Raw genomic sequence first — 24,350 nt, 5'->3', positions numbered from 1 at the left:
TTCTTTTCCAAAATGATTAAATTACATTTTATTGGTTGGCGACATAATTTCTATTATGCAATGTGGGTAAAATCTATATGAATGATTTTTATTAATGTACATTAATACAGAATTTGACTGTAAAAAGCAGAACATCACTTCTTGTATTAATACCTTAAATTAATAAAAATAAACTTTGTCATCTTTAATCATAATAATGCAAAACATTATTTAATGCAGCGGGCTTACCTTGTCCGGTGTTACAAACATACAGCAGATCACAAGCAAGACTTGACAATCATGCTTTATTCTGGTGGATTTCTAAAAAAAAAAAAAAAACTAAAAAAAAAAAAAACTAAACAAATAAACAGCTCTCCTCTTTGAACAGAGATCACTGAAGCAATATGCCTTCTTTAACCAAAAGCCAAGTACTTTCTTCATGTCTCTCTGCATTTCCATAAGTAGTGAAACTAAACTCTATCTTTACATCTCTGTCTCTTCATTTAAATATTTATTGGTTTCAGTTCAAACAAAACTTCATTGATTGTCAACACAAAATCTAGCTTAGCACCAGTACAATAAAACTGTACTTTAGCCTGTTAAAATACTGTTTGCAGTGTGGGAAAACAAAACAACCTCAGGATAAAGGGATCATTATTTGTACACTGTCAAATAAAGCACCAACCATACAAAGCAATTTTCATATATCATTTGTTTGATACACACAAAAAAGGTCAAATATATTAATGACTATTAAATTAAGCACAAACAACAATCAGTGAAAATAAAACACACCACGCGCCACAAAGCACGCTGGAATCTGGTACACCAGGAAAACCTTGGAGAGGACCCCTTCCAGAAGCACTGGAAAGCAGTTCAAGACGGAATCTAGAAAAACAGCTCTAGAAAAATCTTTAAAAAAAACACTCCACTGGCTCTTTTTTTTTTTTTTTGTTTACCACTTAACGGTCAAGGTTAATATCGGCTGATTCTGCTGATATCTTAAAATAATTAAACCAGCGGATAAAACCAACAGCTCATTGACCTGCCGATTTCCAAAGCAAAAACGAAGCGACGTCAGATGTCACAGGAACAAACGAAACAAAGAGAAGGTGTAATGATCCTGGCAGAGCTGCAGTGGTGCTTAGGTAAAGAGGGCCAGGGATATGGAACATATGCTGTAGGTTAGGGGGCTTCTGGGAGCCGAGAGAGGCTCGATGGTTTTACACAGGAACCATCTGGCCCAAAGGCATTCCTGCCACTGTTAGCTAGATGTAAGCCTCTTAGCTACACACATGTATTTTACCAAGATAAAAAAAGACTTGGATTACCACTCCTTCTAAAGGACAGTCAATAATGAGTGAACATAAAAACATGTTAATGATAAGTTACAACCAGTTGCGTTCACCCTGATGTCAAGATATACATATATATTTACTTATACATATAGGTTTATTTAAAAAAAAAAAAAAACGAAAAACAAATTGAATACTGAAAAAACAAAACCCTACAGAAGGAACCTGAAAGCTGCTTCCCAGTGGAGTCCGCCCCCAGCCTTTCCCCCTGGGGTGAGGGCATGGAAAAGTCGCTCCCTAGGGCCCCTTTCATTGCTCAGGGCGTCTGTGAGGAAATAGGACCTTTCTGGCTGATTCTGAACATACAAAGTGCTGGTACTGGTAACAGGCCATCGGTTGCAATGGACCTAGCACGACTGCGGACGGCACCTCGCTGTAGGGCAGGAGTCGCTATCGACTGCAGGGTCTGGTGTTGACCTCTGAATTGTCGTCCTCATCTTCTTGAAGGATCTGTATGGTGGAGCCTAGCTGCCCCTGTAACTCTGGCACGCAGCGCACCAGCTCCACGGTCTCCTCTCCGTCTTCATCGTCGTCCGGCCGGAGCTCGTCCGAAGCGGCGCACGTTTGACTGACGGAGATCTGCTTCCACAGCTCTGCCTGAGCGATGCTGGCCACCTCGAACTGAGGGTATCGAGCCCGGAAAATGCGTGCCGACATCTTTAGGCGCTTCAGCACGTCTGCCAGCAAGAACCAGTTACAAAAACTGTGGAGAGGAAACAAATAGATTAGGTTTTGTCATGATCATGTTTAAAAAAAATATATATTTACGCTACCACTTACCCCTGCGTTAGTGATACTTGGACATGGTAGCAAGGCAGGAGGGGCTCAGAGGAAAACTCAAACAGAAGACAGTCAGAGTCGGCATCTCTCTCCTTCACCTGCTCGCTCAAGCTGTCCCCGCCTTCTTCCTCACGCTGAGACAACAGGAAGTCCCAGCAAGGTTCCTTTTCTGTCTCTGTTTAAAACAAATAGAGACAAAAGTCAACCTCTAGTCACAAGACCTCAACACAGCGTGTTTATAGTGCTTCTGCTACCCTCTAGTGGGCAGCTATGTCACTGAAAGCTTGGATCACTTCCAGCTTGAATTGGGGGACGCTTGGACAATCAATTGTGCTTACTTTTTTGAGGATTTTGAAGAAGGATTATTAAATTCAATACAATAATGTCTGAGACTATATTCAAATCTGGGATCCAAAATTGAAACTAAAACTGTATTTCTATTGTATTGTGAATATGAAATATTTAATATGCTGCATTATTCATAGGTACTAATCAAAACTATTAAAATAGGTCAGATTTTCTTGCTTCTATTCTCAAATCATCAGAGTGATGCCAGTTAAAGCCAATACTGAACCAAACTGATGTAAATCTTTCAAATAAACTTTACTTACATTTTTATGCTGCTGATTGGTAACATAAAATATATATTTTTGCAATTTAAATTGCAAAAATGAATTAAAAGCTTTTCACTGGTGGTCTCTAACTTAAAATCCACTACAAATTACCATTCAAAAATACAATTAAATGAAAATAAATTCAATTGTTTTTAAAAAAAGAAGTCTCTCATGCTTGCCAAGGCTGCATTTATTTGATCCCAAAATACAGTAAACATAATACATTTACTCCTGTGATGCAATGCTGTATTTTCAGCATCATTAATCCAGTCTTCAGTGTCACATGATCCTTCAGGAATCCTATTAACATGCTGATATGGTGCTCAAGAAACTTTTCTTATGTTGTAAACAGTGCTGATTAATATTTTTGTGGAAACAATGAACACAATGTTTAAAAGCAAAGCATTTCTTTGCAATTGAACATTTCTCTAACAATCTAAATTGCTGAATAAAAGTACTAATTTATTTTCTAACCCCAAACTTTTGAATATTAGAGTATTTCATTTTAATTTCTTACCAAATACAGAGCTACTGTAGAAATCCCAATGTAGACTGGGATCTTGGTCTGCCCGTCCCTCTAAATCGGAGAAGTACTCTGTGGATAAACAATCACAAAGACAGTTTAAATCGCAACAATGTTCCAGAAGGATTGTTTAGATCATTTAGCAAAAACTGTTTGAAAATGAAGCGGTTTTACCTTTGAGGAACGTTTTCATCCCGGGACTCTGGGCTAGTTTAACTGCGGTCTGACCAGAGTACGTTGCCAGTGTGGGATCTGCTCCATGATTTAACAGCATCCAGACTGCTGCCAGATTGTCAGCTGCTACAGCATCATGAATTGGGCTACAACGGTTTGAAAGTCAAGTCAGTACATAATATACTGAATTACCTATCTAAAATGAAGCCTATTGTTACTGCAAATGGGCTGCAATGATGAAAAAGCAAACTCGGACATGGCAAAACTCTTACAGGAAGTGGTAGGAGGAAGCAGTTTCATACAGTAACGTAATTGGACAGTTTGTTGGACACATTGTAGCTGTGGGTGGACAAATAGAGTCTGATTCTAAAAATACATCTCCTAAATCTGATATGGCCCATTAGCTACCTAGCTCAAAACTGTCATTATACAATTAAAAAATGAGTAGCCCAAAGCTGAATTTGGTGGCATCTAATGAATATTTCAAGTAATAAATAAAGCGCTGATCATCCTATCATATCCCGAGTGTAACCTGCTGCTCACCGCGTTCCATCCTGTGCGCTGCAGTTAACATCTGCGCCGTGCTTCAGCAGCACCTGTACAATGTGCGTCCAGCCACGTGCACAGGCCTCATGCAGTGCCGTGTATCCCGCATTGTCACGACGGTTCACCTCTCGCACATCCTTTTCCAAGCAATATAAAACCACATCCTGAAAATAAACATTTATATAAATAATGATTGATTGATCCAACAATCATATTCATAGGGCTGTAAAGCAAGTTATTCACATAAGCATTTCTCAAACTGTGGTTTGTGAGGGACCTGCAAGAGGTTTATGAACTGATGAAAAGCTAATAATTAAATCATAAAAATGTTAAATTAAAATAAACAACACTGGATTCACTTTTTTAATTGATAGAACTTTTCTGTAATTTACAATAAATATGAATATATTTCATAATAAAGATTACAATATCAGCTAACAACCAAAAGGGTTGCTTTACCTGGTAACCTAATCTAGCAGCTCTCTGCAACAGCGTCTCTCCTGCATTCTTATTCACAATCAATCGACGGACTTCTGGAGGCACTGGACGGCTTGGAGTAGTTTCAGGGATTCCTGTTTTCCCAGCTATTCCTTTTTTACCAGACAGTGGAGAGTTTGACTGCTTGGAAGTAGCATAAGAAAGAGTTGAGGTTTTCTTGGCGGCTGGACTGTCTTCGTCTGGCATGAGGGGCCCTGTGCGTTTGCCCAAGCTGCCTTTCTTAGTCTTGAGCTGAAACAAAGACATAAAGACAAAGAGAGTCATGCATGAGGGATGTGACATTGTCGGGAGGGCAACAGTAACGTGGTCCCGATAAAAACAGCTGTTGTAGGAAAGTGCTTTAGTGACTCACAGAGCCACTAGGAGGCAGCATAAGACTAATTGAAAATAGGTATACCTTTGCAATGGAAGAAAAAAACCCTTGATATCACAATTTTCAGTTTAATTGGTCTAGTTTCAAAATGCTTGAAAGTTTGATAAGATGCTTCAGCTAACCTTTTTCTGCTCGTCTGTGTCACATAAGTGTTTACTTTTGAACTTCCTCTTCCCTGAGGGTTTGTCATTAGGATGTGTGGCGGGAGGACACTCTTGAGGTCGTGCCAAGCCAGAACGTGTGAATTGGGTCCGCTTAGGGCTGATGTCTGGACTGGGCACTTCGCTGGTCAGCGTGGCACTGAGACAAGGGTACACACCCATCTTCTCATCTGCAATGGCATAGATTGACATTTTTATAACATCATTCCTAAAGCAGTATAGATAGACATATTGTAACATATCCAAGTGAACCGAATGACAAAAATAAACCAGGGCAGGACTTGATTTTGTTTTTCCGGAATTGATGGGATTGTTGTCATTTGCTATTGCTGCGATCTCATGTGAGTGATAGGTTGCTGTAGAGGAGAGGTTTTTGTCCTGTCCTCGTGCAAGTGAACACATCATCAGAGCAGAGATGTCGTAGTAAGGGTGTAAGTGGATGATATATTTATTAAATATTATGTTGGCACATGATGAATAAAAAAAACAATTACAATAAGCATTCCAATATTTCATAAAAACAAGAATTATCCATTTTGATTTTGTGGTAACTTTAAATAAATCGCTTTCAATAATTCCAAACGCTCCAAAACGCTTTCCAAAACATCCCTACCTCAGCCCTATTCAAACAGAACAATTTTTTTTTCCTGAGAAGGTTGGGTAAATTTGTAATTCACAGACATACAGACCTTTGGTAACGCCCACATTCAGACATTGGACACTCCTATTTTAGTAAGAGCTACACCGTTCTATCTTATTCCCAGTACGTGAAATTCACGAACATCTTCACATTCAATAACAGTAAATAATTGTAACTTAAAGATTTTTTGGAAAGTTTAAATCATGCTAGATATTGCTCCCCAAAGGAAAATTTATTTGACATTTTAATTATGTTACCCTCAGCTGCAGCCCATGGACTAAATATCAAGACCAGGCAGGGAAATTACAGAATGACGTTCTCAGCAAAATGTTCACCAAGCCTCAGACATCTTTACTCAATAGTGGCCTTACCATCTTCCACGCCCAGCTTCTCCTCCTCTCCATCTGCCACCTTATCCTTCTCTGTGATGTATTCCCCGTTCTGATATTTACGATTCTTGCAGCGTTTCCTTTTCTTTATTGAAGAGGAGTCTCCACCCTCAGTGGGCCTGTCCTTGTCCGCATCCACCTCCTCAGGCAGAGGATTGATTCGAGGCCTGCCGCGCGGCCGGCGGACGGGTACTGTGGGTGGTGGGGTAGGGGGTGGTGTAGAGGGGGGATCGAGAGGGGGAGGTGTAGGTGGAGTAGCGAAGCTCCAGTCTCGGAGCAACGCTTCATCAGTCCGTCTGCGCCCTCGCCTCAGCCGTGGAGAGGCCTCCTCCTGGGAGTCTGATTCCTTACTAGGCCAGGCCGGACTGCTGAAAGAGCCCGAATCTCTGTCAACCTGAGGACTTCTGCATGGACTGCTCTCTGAATCGGTGATAAACCCTGGTGACAAGTCACAATTATCCATGAGAAATACGTTGATATCTGAAAAACCATACCACTGTCTTAAATATGACAAAAAAAAAAGCAAAAGCATCTTGTTAAATATTAAAATCACCCCCAAAATATCGATTCCATCATTTCTTACTCACTCTTGTCATTTCAAACCTGTATGTTGTTATATTGTGGTGGAATCTTTTACACAGGTCTTTTCCATACATGTTTATAGTGACCACAGCTTCTGTTAAGCTTTAAAATATCACAATCACCAATTTTTACACTAGTTTCATTTCACTGTATTCCAGATCTTATGCAGCGAATCGAGTTAGAAAGTACAACTAGATCAGTGCATTAATTGTACTTTTGAGCTGGTTCTTGTCAATGATCTAGTTGATCCAGCTCACACATCAGGCTGAACAATTTATTTATTTCTCTTGTCACTTAACAGCCAGGGTCACTATGACCCATCACTGTTAGAAAAAGACCTGCTTAAAAATATAATTTTCTTTTAATACAAAAGATAAGCCTAGTTATGGAAAGACATAAGAGTGAGTAAATGATGACGAGGTGCCCCATGGGTGAACTACTCTTTAACTACGAGCTGGGTCAGTACCTATTTTGTTTGGGTCCGTGTGTTCCATATTAGTTGGACAGATTTTCCCTTTGCGAGTCTTTCCCCCTACTTTGGGGGCTGCGCCTATTCCATCTTTCAGCACATTTTTCCCCACTCCAGGCAATGCATCTTTCTTCTGATAAAGTACAACACAACAGTTTAAAAAAAAAAATAAAGCATTTTGTCTGTCAATAACACATGCATAATTTACATTATTGGCTATTTAAACAAAGCAAAAATGTAATTGTCTATAAACCCATCACTGGCTCATAATGGTAATGCCATCATCTCTCACCAAGAGCTTTCCCAGGGCTTAGACACATGCAGCTCATTAGCCCAACAGAACACACGTCACTAGGCTACTCTCGCAATAATCTCACGAGAACTATTATAATTTCCTTCCAGAATTCAGAACAAAAGACTCATCAGAAGACATTTAGACAAGGTAACAGAAGACATTTAGCATTATCGGGACACAAATATTCCCCCATTGCATTATTATACATTTTATTCAACATTATATATAGTTGTTTAATGTAGCGCTGACACTAAACGTTGTAAACTTGGAATTTTTTCCTCACACTGTTTATTATTTTGGGTGAACTATACACGATAAATATTGTCACTAGCCACGATACATATAGTTGCATTTTTGTATTGCGATATATTACGTTATGTTACAGCGCTAATTGTATAAGAAGAACACATATTACAAAACACAGTTTCAAACAAAGTATAACCACAAAACTTCAACATTGCATGATAAAATTGTTTACTAAACTCCAGTTGTGACCATATGTTACAGACTGTCTACATGGGGAAAAACACCCATAGGAATTACATTGTAACTCATGATGAGAATAACACTACCAGTACTAAAAGGACAATTTAGACAGATCAAATGAAAAAAAAAAAAGAATAATTAATATAAACTCTCATAATTAACTAAACCACAAGCTTCCTATTTCTGTTTTAAAATCCTCTAAGATGTCTTGTCAACTCTAAAAGCCTGTTTACACCAAGAACAACAACTCCAGAGATTACAATAACCATAACTATATTGGTGTTCACACAGCGGGCGATATAATTTACTATTTATATATATATATTTTGGATTAGGACCATGGGCTGAAAATAAATGTTGCATTATCTCAAACTTTTTTAAATGACTTATATCCTCTACATTTCATTGCAAACATAAAACAAAAAAGTTAAAACAAAAAGATGAGTCTTTTGTTTTGAACTCAAATGTTAATTGAAGTTTTTCATTGACAGTTTTTATCTTTTCCATCAAGCTTCAAATAATCAAATGAGATAAAGCACATTGCCACATTCCATTTTCAAGTATTTAATTTACTGGATGATAAATAGTTAGTTCATTGACAGATTGACGTTACAACTAATGGTCATGAAAAAACTTTTTTCGCGATTTGCAATGATTAATATAAAGGTTAATAAAACTTTACACTCAGTTCGTCTGGAGGTACAGAGGGAACATAATAGATTCTTTTTTCAGGAGCTGCTTCTTAGCAAAACCAGCTCATACTGACCCTCGTTTATAAAGCAGTCTATTGAGAAATGATTTGCGCAAACATGAAAGCACTGATGTTGCTCGTGGGGAATATTCCCTTCGAAAACAAAACTCAAGCCACAGCATCTTCAGTGGTTCGGATTTAGGAACATCAAAACGACTGCTTTGTTCGCTATTACACCCAAGAACAGAACAACACAATCGCTTAGACGCCACTCTGCTCCAGCGTATCAACAATGACGGACTATGATGACAGATCTCAGGGCGGGGATGTGTTGAAACGATCTAACAATCCTGGGAGGGGTGTCCGTTTTATAGAGCTGGTAAGTCCCGCCCCTTCAGCTAGCCCCGCTGGACCTCTCGGTTGAAAAATCGTCAATGCAAGTGAATGAAAATAATTATTTTCTAATCCCGTTTGAATTTTGCAATGAATGTGAACATATGTTGTCTCTGAATTTTTTATATAACGTTTCGTGTAAAGAATGCTAGAATTTAGCGGGTAGAATTTTCATACGGTTAGACTTTGTGCGAGAGCACTTTGTGAACTACAACTCTTTCGACCTGTTTGATATACATCACACCCACCAGCACACGATTCCCGCTAAACATGCCTGTGTCTTTGGTGCACTTCATCGCCTTCTTTCAGGAAGAGGACAAACTAGTTGAGCGTGGTGAAAACCGTGATTTGTGGAGGGAAAATGTGTTATGCGGTGACGTCACATTTGCGAATCATACAATATACTGTAAAACTCGTTACATGAGTAATTATATAAAAAATTCACAGACAACATATGTTACATTCATGGCACAATTCAAACGGGATCAGAAAATGATTATTTTCTCTCATTCACTTGCATTGACGCTTTTTCAAACCTAGAGGTCCACTTGGAGTTTTACGGATGGGTGGGACTTACCAGCTCTATTGACGAACGGCTCAATTTGAGGCCGGGGAAAACATATTAAAACAAGGAGATTAAAACAAAAACACTGAATGGATTTTTCTTATTATATGATGGTTGTGTACAGGCACTGCCAAAACACATTTCAGTACAATCAACTTGTAAAAGTTCATATGACCCCTTTAATAAAAATTAACCACTAAATTGATCAGAGTAAAATAAATCTTACCTTTTTATGGTAGAGACCTTGCTTGACTGATGGTCTGTCTTTATCTTTTTGCTTTTTAGTTACTGTAATAGTCTTTTTTTGAGCTTCAGAAGGTGTCTTTTCCTTGGCAGGCTTTTTCAGCTTCTTCTGTTTGGTGGTGGATACTTTTCCTTTGGAAGGTATCTCCTCTTTGGCTCCATTCATTTTTGCCTCTCCTTCTGCTTCTACAGTCTGGTTCTCAAGGAAGGAAAAGGCTTTTCCTTCTACCTTAACATGAGAAGAAGCCTTCCTCTCTGATCCTTTCTCCTCTTTTGTCATCTCGTCCTCTAACTGTTGAGACAATTTCTTTTTAAAACTGGGAGCAGTCCTTTTACTAGGGGTAGTAGATTTCTTTTTTTGTCTACCATCAGACACTAGATTTTCTGTCTCTTTTGCCTTTTTTTCTCTTCCCTTATCCTTGGTCACAGGAGCGGTTGTGATCTCTGGTCTGCTCAGAGCTGCTGTAGCATCTGTTTGTGGAGAAGTTTTGTCTGAACTGTTGACCTGTACTTCTATGGCCCTAAATGGAGAACCAGTTGTAAGAGTCTGCTGCAACGTGGAGTCCTGACACCTGTTCTGCACGTTGGCTACCTCAGGCCTCCTAGATCCCACATAAGACAGATTACAGTAGTTTTCACCAGTAAGTGCAGTGGTCTCAAGAGTTTTCTGCTTCACTATCGACTCCAGGTTGGACAGTGGGGATTTGGCCTTCTCCCACTTTTCATCCTCTACTTTAATTGGGCTTAAATGGGAGTTATGGAACAGGGCTCTCTCACAACCAAGGGTGCTCTTAGTCTTTGGGGCCTGGGTCTGACTTGGCCTATTCTGCAGAGATGATCCTTGGGAAAGAACACAAGGTGGTTGCCACAAGGATTTAACTGGAGGTGTAAAAAGGGTCCCTTCTTTTCCACCAACAGACTTCCGGTGGGCCTGTGAATTTACTGTAGTAGATAATTGGGTAGATAAAAAACCTTGATGAGTTCCTGTCAAGAGCTTGCCTCCCTTATTAAGCTTATCCTTATTAACAGCAAATGGTGCTTTCCTCTCTCTACAAACCGGCTGTTCTCCTTGGTCAATGATGGAGATGGTTTCCTGTTTGGCAAATGTCTGAAAATCTTCAACAAAAGCAGCACTTTTTCCATCTTTGCTTCGTAAAGTAGATGCTAGAATGGGGCTTGCCACTCCAACATATGTGCCAGGGAGATTATTTAAGGAACCAGGAGATGAGCCTTTGGCCCAGGATGCGTTGGGTTCCAAAGCATGGTGATTAGTTTGTTTTGAAGATGATTTTTGTGTAGCACCATTTCTATGGGTGTCATATGTACTGGATGACCCAAAAGAAGCAGAATTCATTTTTTTAGAACCAGCAACGTTTTTCTGATGAGAGTCAGCAGAATGCTGTTCCGTGGCCAATGATGGGTGGTTCTGGGTCTCTTTAATGTTTTTTTGTCGCTTTGACTTTGCAGACAAATCAAGGGGGACATCCCTTGACTCAACGGGGCAGGAAACATTATGCTCCTCTGGAGTGGACAGTGTTTTTGGTTTCAGATACGCTAAAGAGGTCTTTTCAGCACCTCGGTACGTCGAACCTTTTTCTACAAGGCTAAGCAGCCGACTTTGAGTGGTGATATTTGCCAGAGCTGGGCTGCAGCAGATGGCAGCAGTGGGAGAAATGGTATAATGGGTTTGTGGAGCCGAGCCCTGTGTGGCTTGCTGTACTGGAAGGGCTAAAGCTGGGGCTGCTAAAGAAGACATTGTGGCTTTATGCTCAGATCCACCTTGAAAGCCCTTGGACAAAGAGTCACACCTGACTTTGGATCCTGAAGACTGAGGTTTCTTCTCAGCGCCAGGTCCTCTCCCAACCGAAAAGTGATACGGGTATGTTTTAAGCATAGGTGTAGTGCTCGAACAAGAGCTTTGCGCTGGGCAGTCAACCTTTTGAAACTGGCTAGCAGTGGCTTCTCGCAGTGCTGCAATCTGACCTAACCCTGGTGGCAGTGTGATCTTACAGAGAGGAGAAGAAAAATTGGAAGGGGGAAGGAAAGCAACAGGCTGGCCGGGTTTAAACAGCGTGGAGCACTGGAAACCTAAAGGAACGCTTATCACAGGCTGGGTGGGTGCTGGTGCGTTAGTCTTCTTGTTTAGGTTTATACTATGAACAGAGTTCCCAGGGTCCTCTGCGGTGACCTTTTTACCACAAGGCCACAGATGAGTTGAGTAGATGCCAGCACTGTCAACCTTGCCTTTGGAAACCTCAGTCCGATCAGGCAAGGGTGTGCTCACGGGATCAGTGCTAAACACATTGCTGTGGGGTTGAACTTGGGGACAATGATTTGAATTGCTGGATTCTGAGCAGACGTCAGGTGTTTTACAGTCTGTGGTCGCCCTCAACTTGTTCTGCTGACTTTGAGGTATGTCACCTCTAAGTTCAAGAGGCAGTGTCTGCTGTGGATTTCCCACCATGCTCTCAGACACGTGGGTAGGGGCACTGCTCTCTCTGCTCACCGTCCCTCCATCCCCTACATTCATTGGTGAGGGATCCACCTGAGCAAAGAAACAGGAAAGAAAGTTTGACTTAAGGGGAAAGTGTGAAAAAATATAATGATAAATAAATAAATAAAAAAACACGAAAGATACAGAGGGGAGATTATAACAATGAAATATATGTTACCTGCATAGGCGTTTTCTCAACACATTACTCAGTGTGTGTGGACAAGTGACTCTTTATGGGATTCTCCTCTGGGTAGTTTGCAGTTCTGTTGTAGAATTAGATCATTAAAAAAAAACAACTTTAAAAAGTGCACAAATTGAGTATTTAAAATGATATCAAATTTGGAACATAAAAAAAATATAACTTTTTAAAAATAAAGATAAATCATTCATTGATTAGTTAATAATCTGCTACTGGACAACATTAAGACCCTTTCAAATGATGTTAATATTTGTCATAACAAATATGTTTGCTTCATCAGAGAGAAAAAGTATAGCTAAGCCATACTGTCGATTTTTCACTCATTTTCACTTCATTCTTTTTTAATGTACATATAACTAATTGCAGAGGATACATGTTGTGTAGCTCAGCCAAGGTCAACTCAGATCTCATTAACTAAAGCAAATGTAAAATATAGATCACTACACTATCTACATTACACATTGGAAACAAGGATTTGAACTATAAGGCAACTAAACTCATGTTAGCACATTCATTAAAAATGCTGTTAGCCTAGTTGGATATACTTTCCCTTAACATTCTTACAACTGTTACACCCTATCAGTAGTGCAGAACTACATGTATCATGCACACGACTTTCAATAACTTTTCAACGATTTTGAGAGATATGAAATATTTCTAGTCATCATTTTCATTTGTCAGACATAAAATAAAAGCAAGCAACTCCACTCAAAATAAACACTTCTATAATTTTAACAAAAGATGGGCATAGATTAGCTGTAATGTTTTAACTCTCTTTCCCTGTAATCTGACAAAAATGACACTCTAACCATGAGGCCACAACATCACTTCTCTTGTTACAGTCAGTGAGAGACAGGCTGGAAACTTCCTGTGAGTAACAGAGGTTTCCTTAGTCAAGATGTCACAATTTCCTTAAGACTACGGCTTGAGTAGGAATAGATATTAAATTTATAGCATTCCGATTTAAATAATGTATTTGAAAAAAAAAATGCAATGATCTTTGAACTGTATACCAGCGATTTTCATTTTTAATTGTAAGTTTGCAAATGCATGGTCATCTGCTGTAGGAAAGACGAAATTATGAGGTGAAAAACGCTGAGTTTGACCCATTTGACTCTCTCTAAGATTGTGAGCAAATCAATTTCAAGTGCACGAACATAAACACCAAAAACTCAGTTAAAACACAGAAGAGTAAAAACCTCAGCTCCCACAGCTGAAGGGACAGTTTTTACTGCAACAACATCCTCTTAACCCACATCGCACGTGGTCTAAGTCTGTATCCTCTAATTACCCCCTTTTTAAAGAAGCAAAGCACCATACTGATCAGATCCCAAACCCTCACACAGCTCAGTGGAGGGGAATGGTCGAGTACACGACAGGCCACAAATGCCAGGGGTTGAGGATAAAGGATGCAGGGCCATGCGATAGTTGATGCAGGTTTTACTGCCTCATTACCTCAGTGGGACAAACTGCAGTAGATCAAGACAACATCAACAGTGCAGATAGAACAGAGCAACCATTAATGTGATGCTGTGCCTAACACAGGCGCTTTACTCTTTACAGGCATTAGATAAAGGCGAAGCAACTCATGTCCACAGTCACAGAGTGCGCGTTACTAAAATGTTTACTCATAATGAGGTGGTCAAGCTGTGATTTAATCTAATTCTAACAGTGCTGTGTGTGAGGCCTTGCAAAACTCCTATCAGAGCCCAACAGTTCAAATCAATATAGGGTTCCCTTCAAAAACTTTTTGACAAATTCATTTAAGTAACCTTTTCAGTTATGCATAATTAGTGAATAGGGATATTTACATCATTTTAAAAACTGGTGGTAGATTTCAATTTCTACTTCACATAATAGCTTTTCAAATTATCATAATTATTTGTCTCTAACAAAGCGGTACATTCTGGTTTTACTAAATATAAAGGCAATGCAATATAGAGCATAAAATTGATTTTTTTGATTTTCATGCAGATGGGAATCAAACCGAATATTGTGAGCTCGAAATGAAGTTGCACCTTGTTGCATTTGAGACAAAGTCATCCAAATCTATCTCTTGAGGTTGTGTTCTTAATTGAAAAAAGAGACATGAATAAGACTGGATATTACTTAGGAAAACCAAACGACATACATAACCACCGCAAATAACCAGAACTAAATACCGGAGTCCCATATGCAAACAACATGAACACCGTAGCCTACAACTCGCATCAGAATGCAGGTGAGCGCAGCAGCAGCAGGACCACGTTGACGATACAGGTGACAGGTGTCTTAAAATATGAACTGCTTATCTTTCTGACTTAAATTAGATCAAACTGATGTCGGTATACTTAAAGTGTTTCTATGGCATAACCAAGCCGTATAGGCCTTTAGCAAAAGTCTGATAATTGGAAAGTTTATGATGTGTTATATGCGTGAATATATCTGCTGCTAAAGATAGAACCGATCATTTTCGTTGAGACATTTTTCATCTTGAGGCATCTCAATTATTGAAAACACAGGATCAGTGGGAGCGGGAGCCCGTGTTTTCTTCAGCCTTCGTTCTTGTGAATGAGGTTACCAGCGCAATGATAAACGGAGACGAGGAAATAAGCATCGTCTCTCCACTCTAGACTGGAGCTCAGCACACTCGCAGTCTCCCGGTCAGTCCGTCGTCAGAGCTCCGCAGACCGGAGCTTATATATGCACAAAGGATGATGCAGAAAAGCAGTCGATGATCAGCCAATGTCATGTATCCACAGCTACCTTAATATTAGTGCAGAGCATCGTCCTAAAACAGACCAAAATGTTTGTTTCTCTGGCCAACCCACTCGCTCGTTCTAGCTGGAGATACTAAAACCGTATCACACAATACAAGAGACTCTCAGGTGACACGAAGCGCCTCGCATGCTGAAATGGGAGTCAGTGATAAATAACACCGCTGTTTAAACACAAAAACAACTAAATGTTTATAATGTCTGGAATTAGCCGAAAAAGACGTTTCCTTCGGATAAAGAATCGAAAGCCTACACAGTTCGTGTGGCCACAATGTAGCCCAACTAACCGACGCGTTCGTACTGGCTGAATCCTGTCAAACTATAAAGTGACCGTTGGTTTTTCGCTAAGCGCGAGCCGAGCTATGACGTCTGAATTAAAACTCGACAAAAAAAAATGCACGGGCAGAGAAATGTCACGCGCACATTTGTGTTGGATGATAACCTTCGCGAGGAAACATCGTACTTTGGCTGTCTCTCTCCACATTGCCCTCGAAAGAGTGTTTGGAAACTAATAGGGTCACCGAGTTTTCCATTCGCTCCTTATTATTATCGTCACTTGTGCTGCGTGACACGCGGGGAGAGCGTTATTTCGTACGGAGCAAGGTGTACGAAACTGAAGGAGCGATTTTCAGATCCCTGCGCAGCGAAGTCTCCCCTCTAACAACTCGGTCTGCATTACTCTGTCACCGTACGACATGAAATGTTTCCATAGCGAAGCAGCTCCAACAGCCAAAGTGTTATGACATGCCACAGCCCCAGAACCGACTCCTTCGTCTATACAACCCTGAATAATTTCAAAAGGCAATTAGCGAGCCAAATAACGATGTCAGATTGTACAAACGTCCACTAACCCGTTTGACCGACATTTGGAAGATGTTTGCGCATCAAGATAAGGGCTTTAATCCGGTCTTCCGTTCTTGTCTCTCGCAGTTCACTAATCTCGACGATTTTCGGTTCTGAAAGTCCGGTGGGGTTCGTACCGTATCTCTCTGTCTCTGGTCTGGTGGGAGAGAGAGAGGGGCAGATGGAGCCGAGCTCGTGTGGGACTTGTAGTGCTCCGACATCCACGCCCTGACCGCGTACGCCCTGAGAAGGGAGGAGCGAGGACTGCAGGTCCCAGCATGCACCGCGAGAATCCAGCCGCTCAAGGGGAAAGGGGATCGCAACGGTGCGCTAAACTGCAAACCATACCCGAGTAACAAAGTGAAAATACACCCTCTCAATTATACCGTTGCTCTCGGACGCAACACGCGAGGGTCGCGGAGTAGCACGTGCATGTTTGTATAATCTCGTTTTCAGATTCGCACACGTGGGCCGTCACAAAAAGAGTTGAGACAAACATTGCAGCGGAATTAATAAAAACCCTGCTGGGTCTCGAACTATTTCAGTAGAGCCACGAGACCGATGTCTACTACCGGACACCCAGGGAACGATCATCAATAGAGAGGCACATGAAGATCCACCCATGTGTTTATTTATATGTTCACCTTAAATTAAACAGATTCTTCTCATAGGCTACGAGAACCCGAGTTTTTTTTTTTTTTTTTTTTTTTTTTTGTGAAAACATGCTGCGCAATTATAGGCTACATGCCCATGCCTACATCATGGACAAACCAAATATCTTTTAGGTGAACAAGAATTATGCTTGAAGAGTTCAAACTGGGATCCTCAGGTGGATTTACACTTCTTAATTTCTAAAAAAAAAAAAAAAGCCCATCACCGACCTTAACATATTAGTTTTTTAGTTTATTTTTTTGTTTGTTTGTTTGTTTGTTTTTCCAGGTGACAACTAGCATCAGCTGTTGCAAAATATCTCTGGAGCTTCACTTTATGTTTCAACTGTGCTGGACTGTTACTAGGTTACTCTTCAGTTGCTGTTGAACAAAATATATTGTTATTTTTATTCAATCTGCGAATCCTGCTGAACAATTTCCATCATTTGAAGGCCAAATCATGTCACTTATAATATCAAACAGTAAAGGTTTTCTGTTTGAGTATTTAATGTAAACAAGACCTGGAGACGATACAAAAACTACCTTGACATAACATTAGATTTGGTGCAGCTAATTACAATGGCTATCTATTTTGACATTAAAACAGGAGGAATTCAAAATGAATTTAGCGTTATTATGGCATTCTTTAATAATTCATGTTTAATGAAGTGTTTGGAAACAAGAAAACTGGTCATATTTATTTTCCTGTAAGAATATGAACATAACTAAAAAATAAACATACAAATTTCCTGTGAATCTAAAGTCTGGGTTTGACATATTTTTTTTTTTTTTTTTTTGAGAGAATGATTTTCTGCCTGCCTTTTCCAAGCTTATCTTGAAATAATCAGCACTTTTTCAGCAGCGAGACACAAACAATCTGTTATCTTCCTTGCATCAAGACAAGACAATGGGCATGATGATAGTTAAATCAGGTCCATGATCAGCTGTCCAGTATCTATTTGCCGTCTGGCTTATTTGATCTCAGGTTTAACAAGCAACCCTTACTTTTCATCCTCAGACACTGTGCATTGTAAACATGTCAGCCAAACACTATATTACATCCAAACAGCCAGCTATATTCAACATTATTGTAATCTTCACTTTTTTTTAAGGCACCAACATCATGAACCAGCAAACACCAGTATATAGGCCCTATCACAATTTGACCTTACCAACAAACGAAACAATAACATCTCTCCAACAGGTTGAATCATCACTGACTCTGAGCCTTCATTATTTGTAAAGAAGAACTTTTTTCTGTTTTAGCCATGATCTTCTAACTCACAATGACCATTTAGACTTCATGCTCATCAACCACTGTATAATAAATATCTAAAGACCAAATCAGTGTCACTGTCCCATTCAGCTTCAGGAGCAGAGCAGCACAAGATTACACACTGACAGCATTTGTGTATTCTTAAATGTTGGGAGCCGGGACGCTCATACTTTTGATGATTAGCGATATTCTTTTATTCCGACAGAAAAATGACACTGCATCATCATCATCATCATCATCGGACAATACACAATATCACACAAATCTCCCGTTTAGTCCCTCCTGAAAAACGTTTACGTAAACAGAAATTTAACATCTTTGAGCCGGTGACCTATTTTTGTCATGACTGCTCCGATGCAAACTGACCCTGTATAGACTGCGCTGAGAGCATCACGTCTTCTCAAAGCTCTAACACTGATGCTGCCGTAAAAATACATAGGCTATATTACTGACTGCACCATACGAGTACAACAATCATATCAGACAGACAGTCACTGCAACGAGGACTGACTGCATTATTAAAAGCTAAAATATCACAGACATGACGAACATGCCACAATGCCCATCTACACGTGAATCCATTTCTCTCTCTCTCTCTCTCTCTCTCTCTCTCTCTCTCTCTCTCTCTCTCTCTCTCTCTCTCTCTCTCTCTCTATATATATATATATATATATATATATATATTATATATACTAAGCATGGAGGCTGAAACATTATTACGTTAACTGTAAGAAATTAGATATTCTGAAAAGTTTGACTTGATGGTGTCAAATCTCCACCATTAGCCTAAACAGGCCTGATGGCTGCAAATGAGCGTCACCGCTAGGGCAACAATTACAACTTAGTTTCAAAACACAATTAAAAAGAACTGGCAATAATGACAACAGAAAGGCCGTGCAACAGTGCACACTAAAGGTGTCTGACCGGTGCGTGCTCCACTGCATGATGAGTCTGACTGAGATAATGTCGCAAGGGTGGAAGTGGGCACAGGTTGAGGGGATGCAAACGATATCCAAACTTATTGCACCGTGAATTAACGCGCCTTTGCGCGATCCATCACTTTCCTAGGCCGTAACGCACGTGATGACATTGACTCTTGTGATCGCGTGCGGTCAGTTTAGGACACATTATCCATATATTTTCAAATGTTGCCGCATGTTGTCTTTGCACTCTATTAACACATCCAACCGTTTCAGATAGATAGATAGATCTCGTCATGACATGATGTTATGACTTTGATGCACTCATGTACAAGTGCAAAGTTTAGAGAGTTGACTGTCGCCCTCCATTGCGTTGTGCAATGCCCCCTTTAATGCCCCCTCGCTCGGCAGTATAGCGCCTTTGTTATTAATCGCATGGAATCGCGCCGCCTTACCTTAACGGCCCCAAACTGTTTTCCTATGGATCTGAACTTGACGTATTCATCCAAATGCAAGAGGAAGTGTCTGTGCCTGTTGTTTTCGTTGCCGTCCGATAGTATGATTCAGTGGAGGATTTAACACTGTGAATTTTGGGTTTCTCCTCGCGATCTTCCCTCATCGCCGCAGCAGCTGGAGAGGAAAATCGCGCACGCTGGGTCCTAAAGCCGGCTGCGTTCCCACAGGTGACCGTTGCCGCGTGCACTGGTTACAAGCCACGCTCTCCTTCCTCCGAAGTCCTACCTGGTCGGAGACCGTGCAGATAGCTGAACAGACTGAGATACAAGCCTAGACAAGATTTTTGGGTTACACTGCGTGCGTTGTAAAATAATAAAGGCTTTCATGTTTGATTTGGTCCATTTTGTTCATTTATGCGGTAGATTGTGTAGCCTACTGGGCCAACGGGCCCCAGGCTGTCAGGGGCCTCCAGCTGAGCTATGTAGAAATAAAACAGATACAATGTGAAATAAATAAATATGTTCACTTTATTGTAGCTGTTATTGTGTTATTGTTGTCTTTTTTTGTAATAGTATAGACTATGTGTTCATTTTGCAGCTTTATTTCTCACATTTGCAGTGTAATTTCATATTATTTGGAAATTAGCTACATCTTGCAACTGCAACAGGAGGGGGCTTCCAGAGATTTGTTATAATGGAAGGGGTGTTTCCTCCGAGGAGGCAAGGGAGATATGGCCTCCTCCGAAATTTGGATGAGAAAATAATCAAAAATCAAAAAAATCAATGCATATATTACAAAATGTGACATTAAAAAGTGTATTTTTCTATTGGAAGATTGTTTCTGTATGTGTGCAAGCATTTAAGAACCATTCATCATTAAACAAAAATGGGAGAAAGAATCTGACTCACAAATAACAGATGAAGACTGGAGATAGGCCTAGCATATGTGATATGGGCAAATACAACAAACTCCTGAAGAACTCCTGGAAGAATTTAAAAAGATTTTTTTTTTATAACTCCCAAATTAACAGCATTTACAGAACTGTGGCTTTTGCTGGAGGCAATGTAAAACTCAGATGGCTAATCGTTACCATATTATCTGGGCCTGCCCAAAAATAATATTCTTTTGGCATTAGTGGCAGAGATTGGGAAAATAATGGGAGTAGAGATTAATTTTTTAAGTCACTACATTATATTTAGGTAAAATACCAGGAACTGTTTTAGACAAGGATAAATACTTATTAAGATAATTGTTAGCAAGCTGTATGAAGGCAATAACCTGTAAATGGATGCAGGTTGACCCTCCAACAATGGATCAATGGCTAGGGATTGTATGAAATATACAGTATGGAGAGACTTATATTTATATTAAGGCAACAAGTTTTGGAAAAAAAAATACTTATAATTTTATACTTAAACCATTGAGGAAAGTGTGATATTGTATATCAATATGTTGGAAATATTTTGTGTACTTATATTGTAGCATCAATGATAATTTTGTGTTCTTTGTTCCAATAAAAAAGTAAAAAATAAAATGAAAGTTTTTCAGATCAGAATAGAAATTCTCAAAACTACCTGTTCAATGTTCACATCATGTCACTTATGCACATCAACAACACTGTTTCTAATTTAATTTGAATTGGTATCCATGCAAATGATTACATAATTATCCGCTGTTTCCTACATTATCATGTTGATCAAAATGTATTATAATGGGTCTCCATTGAATTGTCTCACCCCCCACAATAGGTATGGCTTTAGTTCATAGCACAAGTCTTTACAAAATGATTGAACAAGTTGTCATAATGCACACAGTTTTCCCAATAAGAAGTTTATGTTCACATTTCTACTTTTAATTTTTTTCTTTGTGCTATGCAGTGCTTTCTTTCCTTTCTGTATATGACATGGCCTGTCAACAAATTGCAGTAAACAGTAAAAGCATAATGTGATCTTGTCCAGTCTTTTGCAATCAAACTTCCACGTAACCTACAATTTACAATAATTTTCATCAAAACCTTATCCACAGTTTACATCAGAACATCTCTGCAGACACTGTTATATTGACAACATGACTTCTTATCCGTACACAATGACACAAGGACTTGTCATTCTGATGACACTGACATGTTCATTGACACAGATGACACTTTTGAGAGATTTTGAGCAAGAGACTGGCTTTTGCAGGCAGGTAATCATTGGTGTTTTGCTATTTGTATGAATAGTTTTGAGCAATGCACTTACTGTTTTGCAAATTTCGAGGATGATTCGTGAAATGTACCAAAGCGAAAAACTGTTTTTCTAAAGTAATACTATCCAACAGAGACACTAAGGTAAAGTTACAGCAGGACACCCCCTCTCTCTTGCCTCCCCTGAGCCCTGTCAGTGTTAATAAACCCCCTAAAGTATGCGGTGGGTTTGATGGGGGTTAACTGAGAATGAATGGAAAGCCACGTGAGAGAAAATAATGCCTCCATGGCGCTGTGATAAGATATGATTGGGTTGTGCGAAAAATCCCGCCTCTTGTTTTCATGCTCTTGAGAATTGGTGTGAATTAACAGAATTATGTCCTTAAGGGGAAGCTAAAAAGTAGGCGAAGTAAAAAAAAACTCTGGCAAATAAACATAGGCCTTACCGATTTATGCCACGTCAAAATAATAACATGATGACTGTGTGTGTGTGTTTTTTTTTTTTTTTTTTTTTTTGTTTTTAGTGAGCAATCAGTTTGGTTAAATTATAAACTAGCCTATGTGTTTACCAGACTAATGAAAATAATTTAACTATTGAAAAGAACAGGTGAACTTCAGTTAATAAAGAACACCACTGCACCACTGAACTTTACCTGCTATGTTGAAGAGGTTATAAACCCCAGTATCAATTAAAACAATGCAGTCATTTACTTAATTAACAATGGTAGAGACTTACAGGGGGAGCAAATACTGCATTCAGAGAGCATTATATGGGAGTGAAACCAAGGAGAAAACTTTGCACATTACATGTGGTAAAAAATACTGGGTTATTTCGACCCATATTTGACCCAAATATGGAAACAACCCAGCATTTTCTGAAGTGTAATTGCTTATCTTTCAGAAACTGAGAGACGTTAAAGAATTGAAACACTACGTTAAAGAAATTGCCTTGACAGTGACTGTCTTTCCTTCTTCACTCTGGTCCAAGCTGTTCACAAAAGCTTGGTAACATGAGGAACTGTGATGTGATTTTAATTAAAAAGTGCATCAAGCTTTATGCACCCATTTTGCCTGAAGCAATGTAATGAAGAGAATATATTGAGATGTTTGCATATTAACCTGCACACTCTCTCAGAAAAATACATCATATCTGTATATTTTTATAAACTGATATTTTCACTTACTGATTCATCCTGATAGACAGACAGATAAACAGTCAGACAGACAGACATATTTTAAATGCGATGTAGGGCGTAATCCAGACATGTCGGCCTGTCTGTTTTGTTTTCTCTCATGAGATCTAAGTTTTCAAGCGGTTCCATAGTGTAGTGGTTATCACGTCTGCTTTACACGCAGAAGGTCCTGGGTTCGAGCCCCAGTGGAACCAAGAATTTTACGAGACAGAAAACCTCAGAGTTTGAACGACGTCGCAGCTTAGTGTTTCCTGGTCAGCTGTGGTTTCGAACAACAATAGCCTATATGCTGCAAATTCCACGTTGTTTGTATAAGGCCGGTGGAAATCAGAGTGCTATACATAATATTAGTATCATTTTGTGGAAAATTAATCAAATGGCAACGTCGTTAGCTCAACTGTAAATAAAATCCTTTGGTAATGACGGCGACAGGCGGCATACTAGCGGCGTGCTAACGTGAAGTCAAGAATAGTGTTTGTGCGACCCCTAATGTTAACTTTAATAATGATAACCCAGCATTCACACATTTGTGCTTGACTTTCACATTCAGCCACCAATTAAAGTAGGCTAGACTTGAATTAATGCAACTTGGCTCAGTGCTACACACCATGCAAGCAGGCATTAGGTGGTGACATAAAAGGACAAGTTCTCTGAAATGCACATCACTTTACAGAGCAATATCTATTTGGAATCGACTCTCTGTCTCATCACGCAGAATTCACAACAAATATAAATTTAAGAGGACAGTAACCCAGGAATTGCTGCAAATGACCTTGTGAAAGATGGAAAGTGTCATGTTCTTTACTTGGTAATGTTTTGTATGTAGCCTAATTGCAATGTTTTATTAGTATTTTTAAATTATAATCTGTGTTGTTATTGTTTTGTATAATTTTATGTTTTGAATATTTTAAAGAGGACCCCAGGAAGATTAGCTGCCATTAAATGGGCCGCTAATGGGGATTCTAATAAAAATGAATGAATGAAATGAACTTATAACTTAACTTCTATGGTGCCATAGCTAGTGATGCCATTATCATAGGTTTTAATAAGGGGAAAATAACTGATCAAATGTAGACTATGAATGTACTGTAAAATGCTTTGGATAAAAGTGTCAGACAACAAGCCTCTTGTTAAAATTGTCAGCAGAGTGAGACGATTTTTGCCGTTTATTGTTGTTCCAGGAAAGCCAGGAAAGCCTAAAAAATGTAATTTCCTGCCTGGAAAAGTTAATAAAGTTAAAATAATTAATCTTTTGTTAAAATGGGTTAGTTTTGAACATAAATAGCCTTGCTAAATTGTTATGCTCAGCTATGAAATGTGTTATCAGCTGAAAATCTCTAATGACCACTGGGGGTAAATGGCTGAAAAAAAATGCACAGACAAATGCACATTCACTTACATTTATAAAAATACATTTTTATTGTATTATGACATAGGCTACAATGAACATGAAGCTGATACTGAATATTTCTAATGCCAAAGTTTGTTCAAATGACCTTTTTATGTGCAAACATTTACAGTAGACTATATGAATCCTTCTAAATGTGTCAATTTGCAACTGACAAAAAGCTTTCTGGCAAGAAATTTCTGTCAAATGAGCCCTGTCTTGTTCCAGACTTCTT

General features: G+C 39.3%; 1 protein-coding gene and 1 non-coding gene across 4 annotated transcripts; one reads left to right on the top strand and one right to left on the bottom strand.

The window, feature by feature from the left end:
* Window positions 1-301: 301 nt before the first annotated feature.
* Window positions 302-19,531, bottom strand: bcorl1 (BCL6 corepressor like 1). 3 transcript variants are annotated; one of them, XM_039655171.2, is made up of 12 exons: window positions 19,350-19,531; window positions 12,429-12,513; window positions 9,740-12,301; window positions 7,081-7,216; window positions 6,015-6,470; window positions 4,965-5,173; window positions 4,431-4,700; window positions 3,969-4,135; window positions 3,426-3,571; window positions 3,246-3,323; window positions 2,115-2,289; window positions 302-2,037 (listed from the first exon to the last, which is right to left on the bottom strand). In XM_039655171.2, the coding sequence occupies exons 2-12, from the start codon at window positions 12,432-12,434 to the stop codon at window positions 1,725-1,727; spliced, it is 4,518 nt and encodes a 1,505-aa protein (XP_039511105.2). In that variant the 5' UTR covers window positions 12,435-12,513; window positions 19,350-19,531; the 3' UTR covers window positions 302-1,724. The 3 variants fall into 3 exon arrangements, with proteins under 3 accessions (XP_039511105.2, XP_088991072.1, XP_039511104.2); XM_089134946.1 differs by lacking the exon at window positions 19,350-19,531 and adding an exon at window positions 16,186-16,326; XM_039655170.2 differs by lacking the exon at window positions 19,350-19,531 and adding an exon at window positions 16,057-16,325.
* Window positions 19,532-22,849: 3,318 nt separating this feature from the next.
* Window positions 22,850-22,922, top strand: trnav-uac (transfer RNA valine (anticodon UAC)). The gene has a single exon. It is a non-coding gene; the product is annotated as a tRNA-Val (tRNA).
* The last annotated feature ends 1,428 nt before the right edge of the window (window positions 22,923-24,350 follow it).

The sequence above is a fragment of the Pimephales promelas genome, chromosome 9 (assembly GCF_988280905.1).
Source record: "Pimephales promelas chromosome 9, fPimPro1.hap1.1, whole genome shotgun sequence".
In the NCBI taxonomy this organism is placed as follows: Eukaryota; Metazoa; Chordata; class Actinopteri; order Cypriniformes; family Leuciscidae; genus Pimephales; species Pimephales promelas.
Note: the sequence above shows the minus strand (reverse complement) of the source record. Positions and strands in the feature narration are given on the sequence as shown.

Bases quoted from the DNA above. Each gene is read 5' to 3' on its own strand.
- bcorl1 (XM_039655171.2), bottom strand. The intron at 7,217-9,739 runs GTAAGATTTATT...GTACTTTATCAG, and splicing joins AAGGTCTCTACCATAAAAAG to AAGAAAGATGCATTGCCTGG. The intron at 2,038-2,114 runs GTAAGTGGTAGC...TCCTCTCCACAG, and splicing joins CAAGTATCACTAACGCAGGG to TTTTTGTAACTGGTTCTTGC.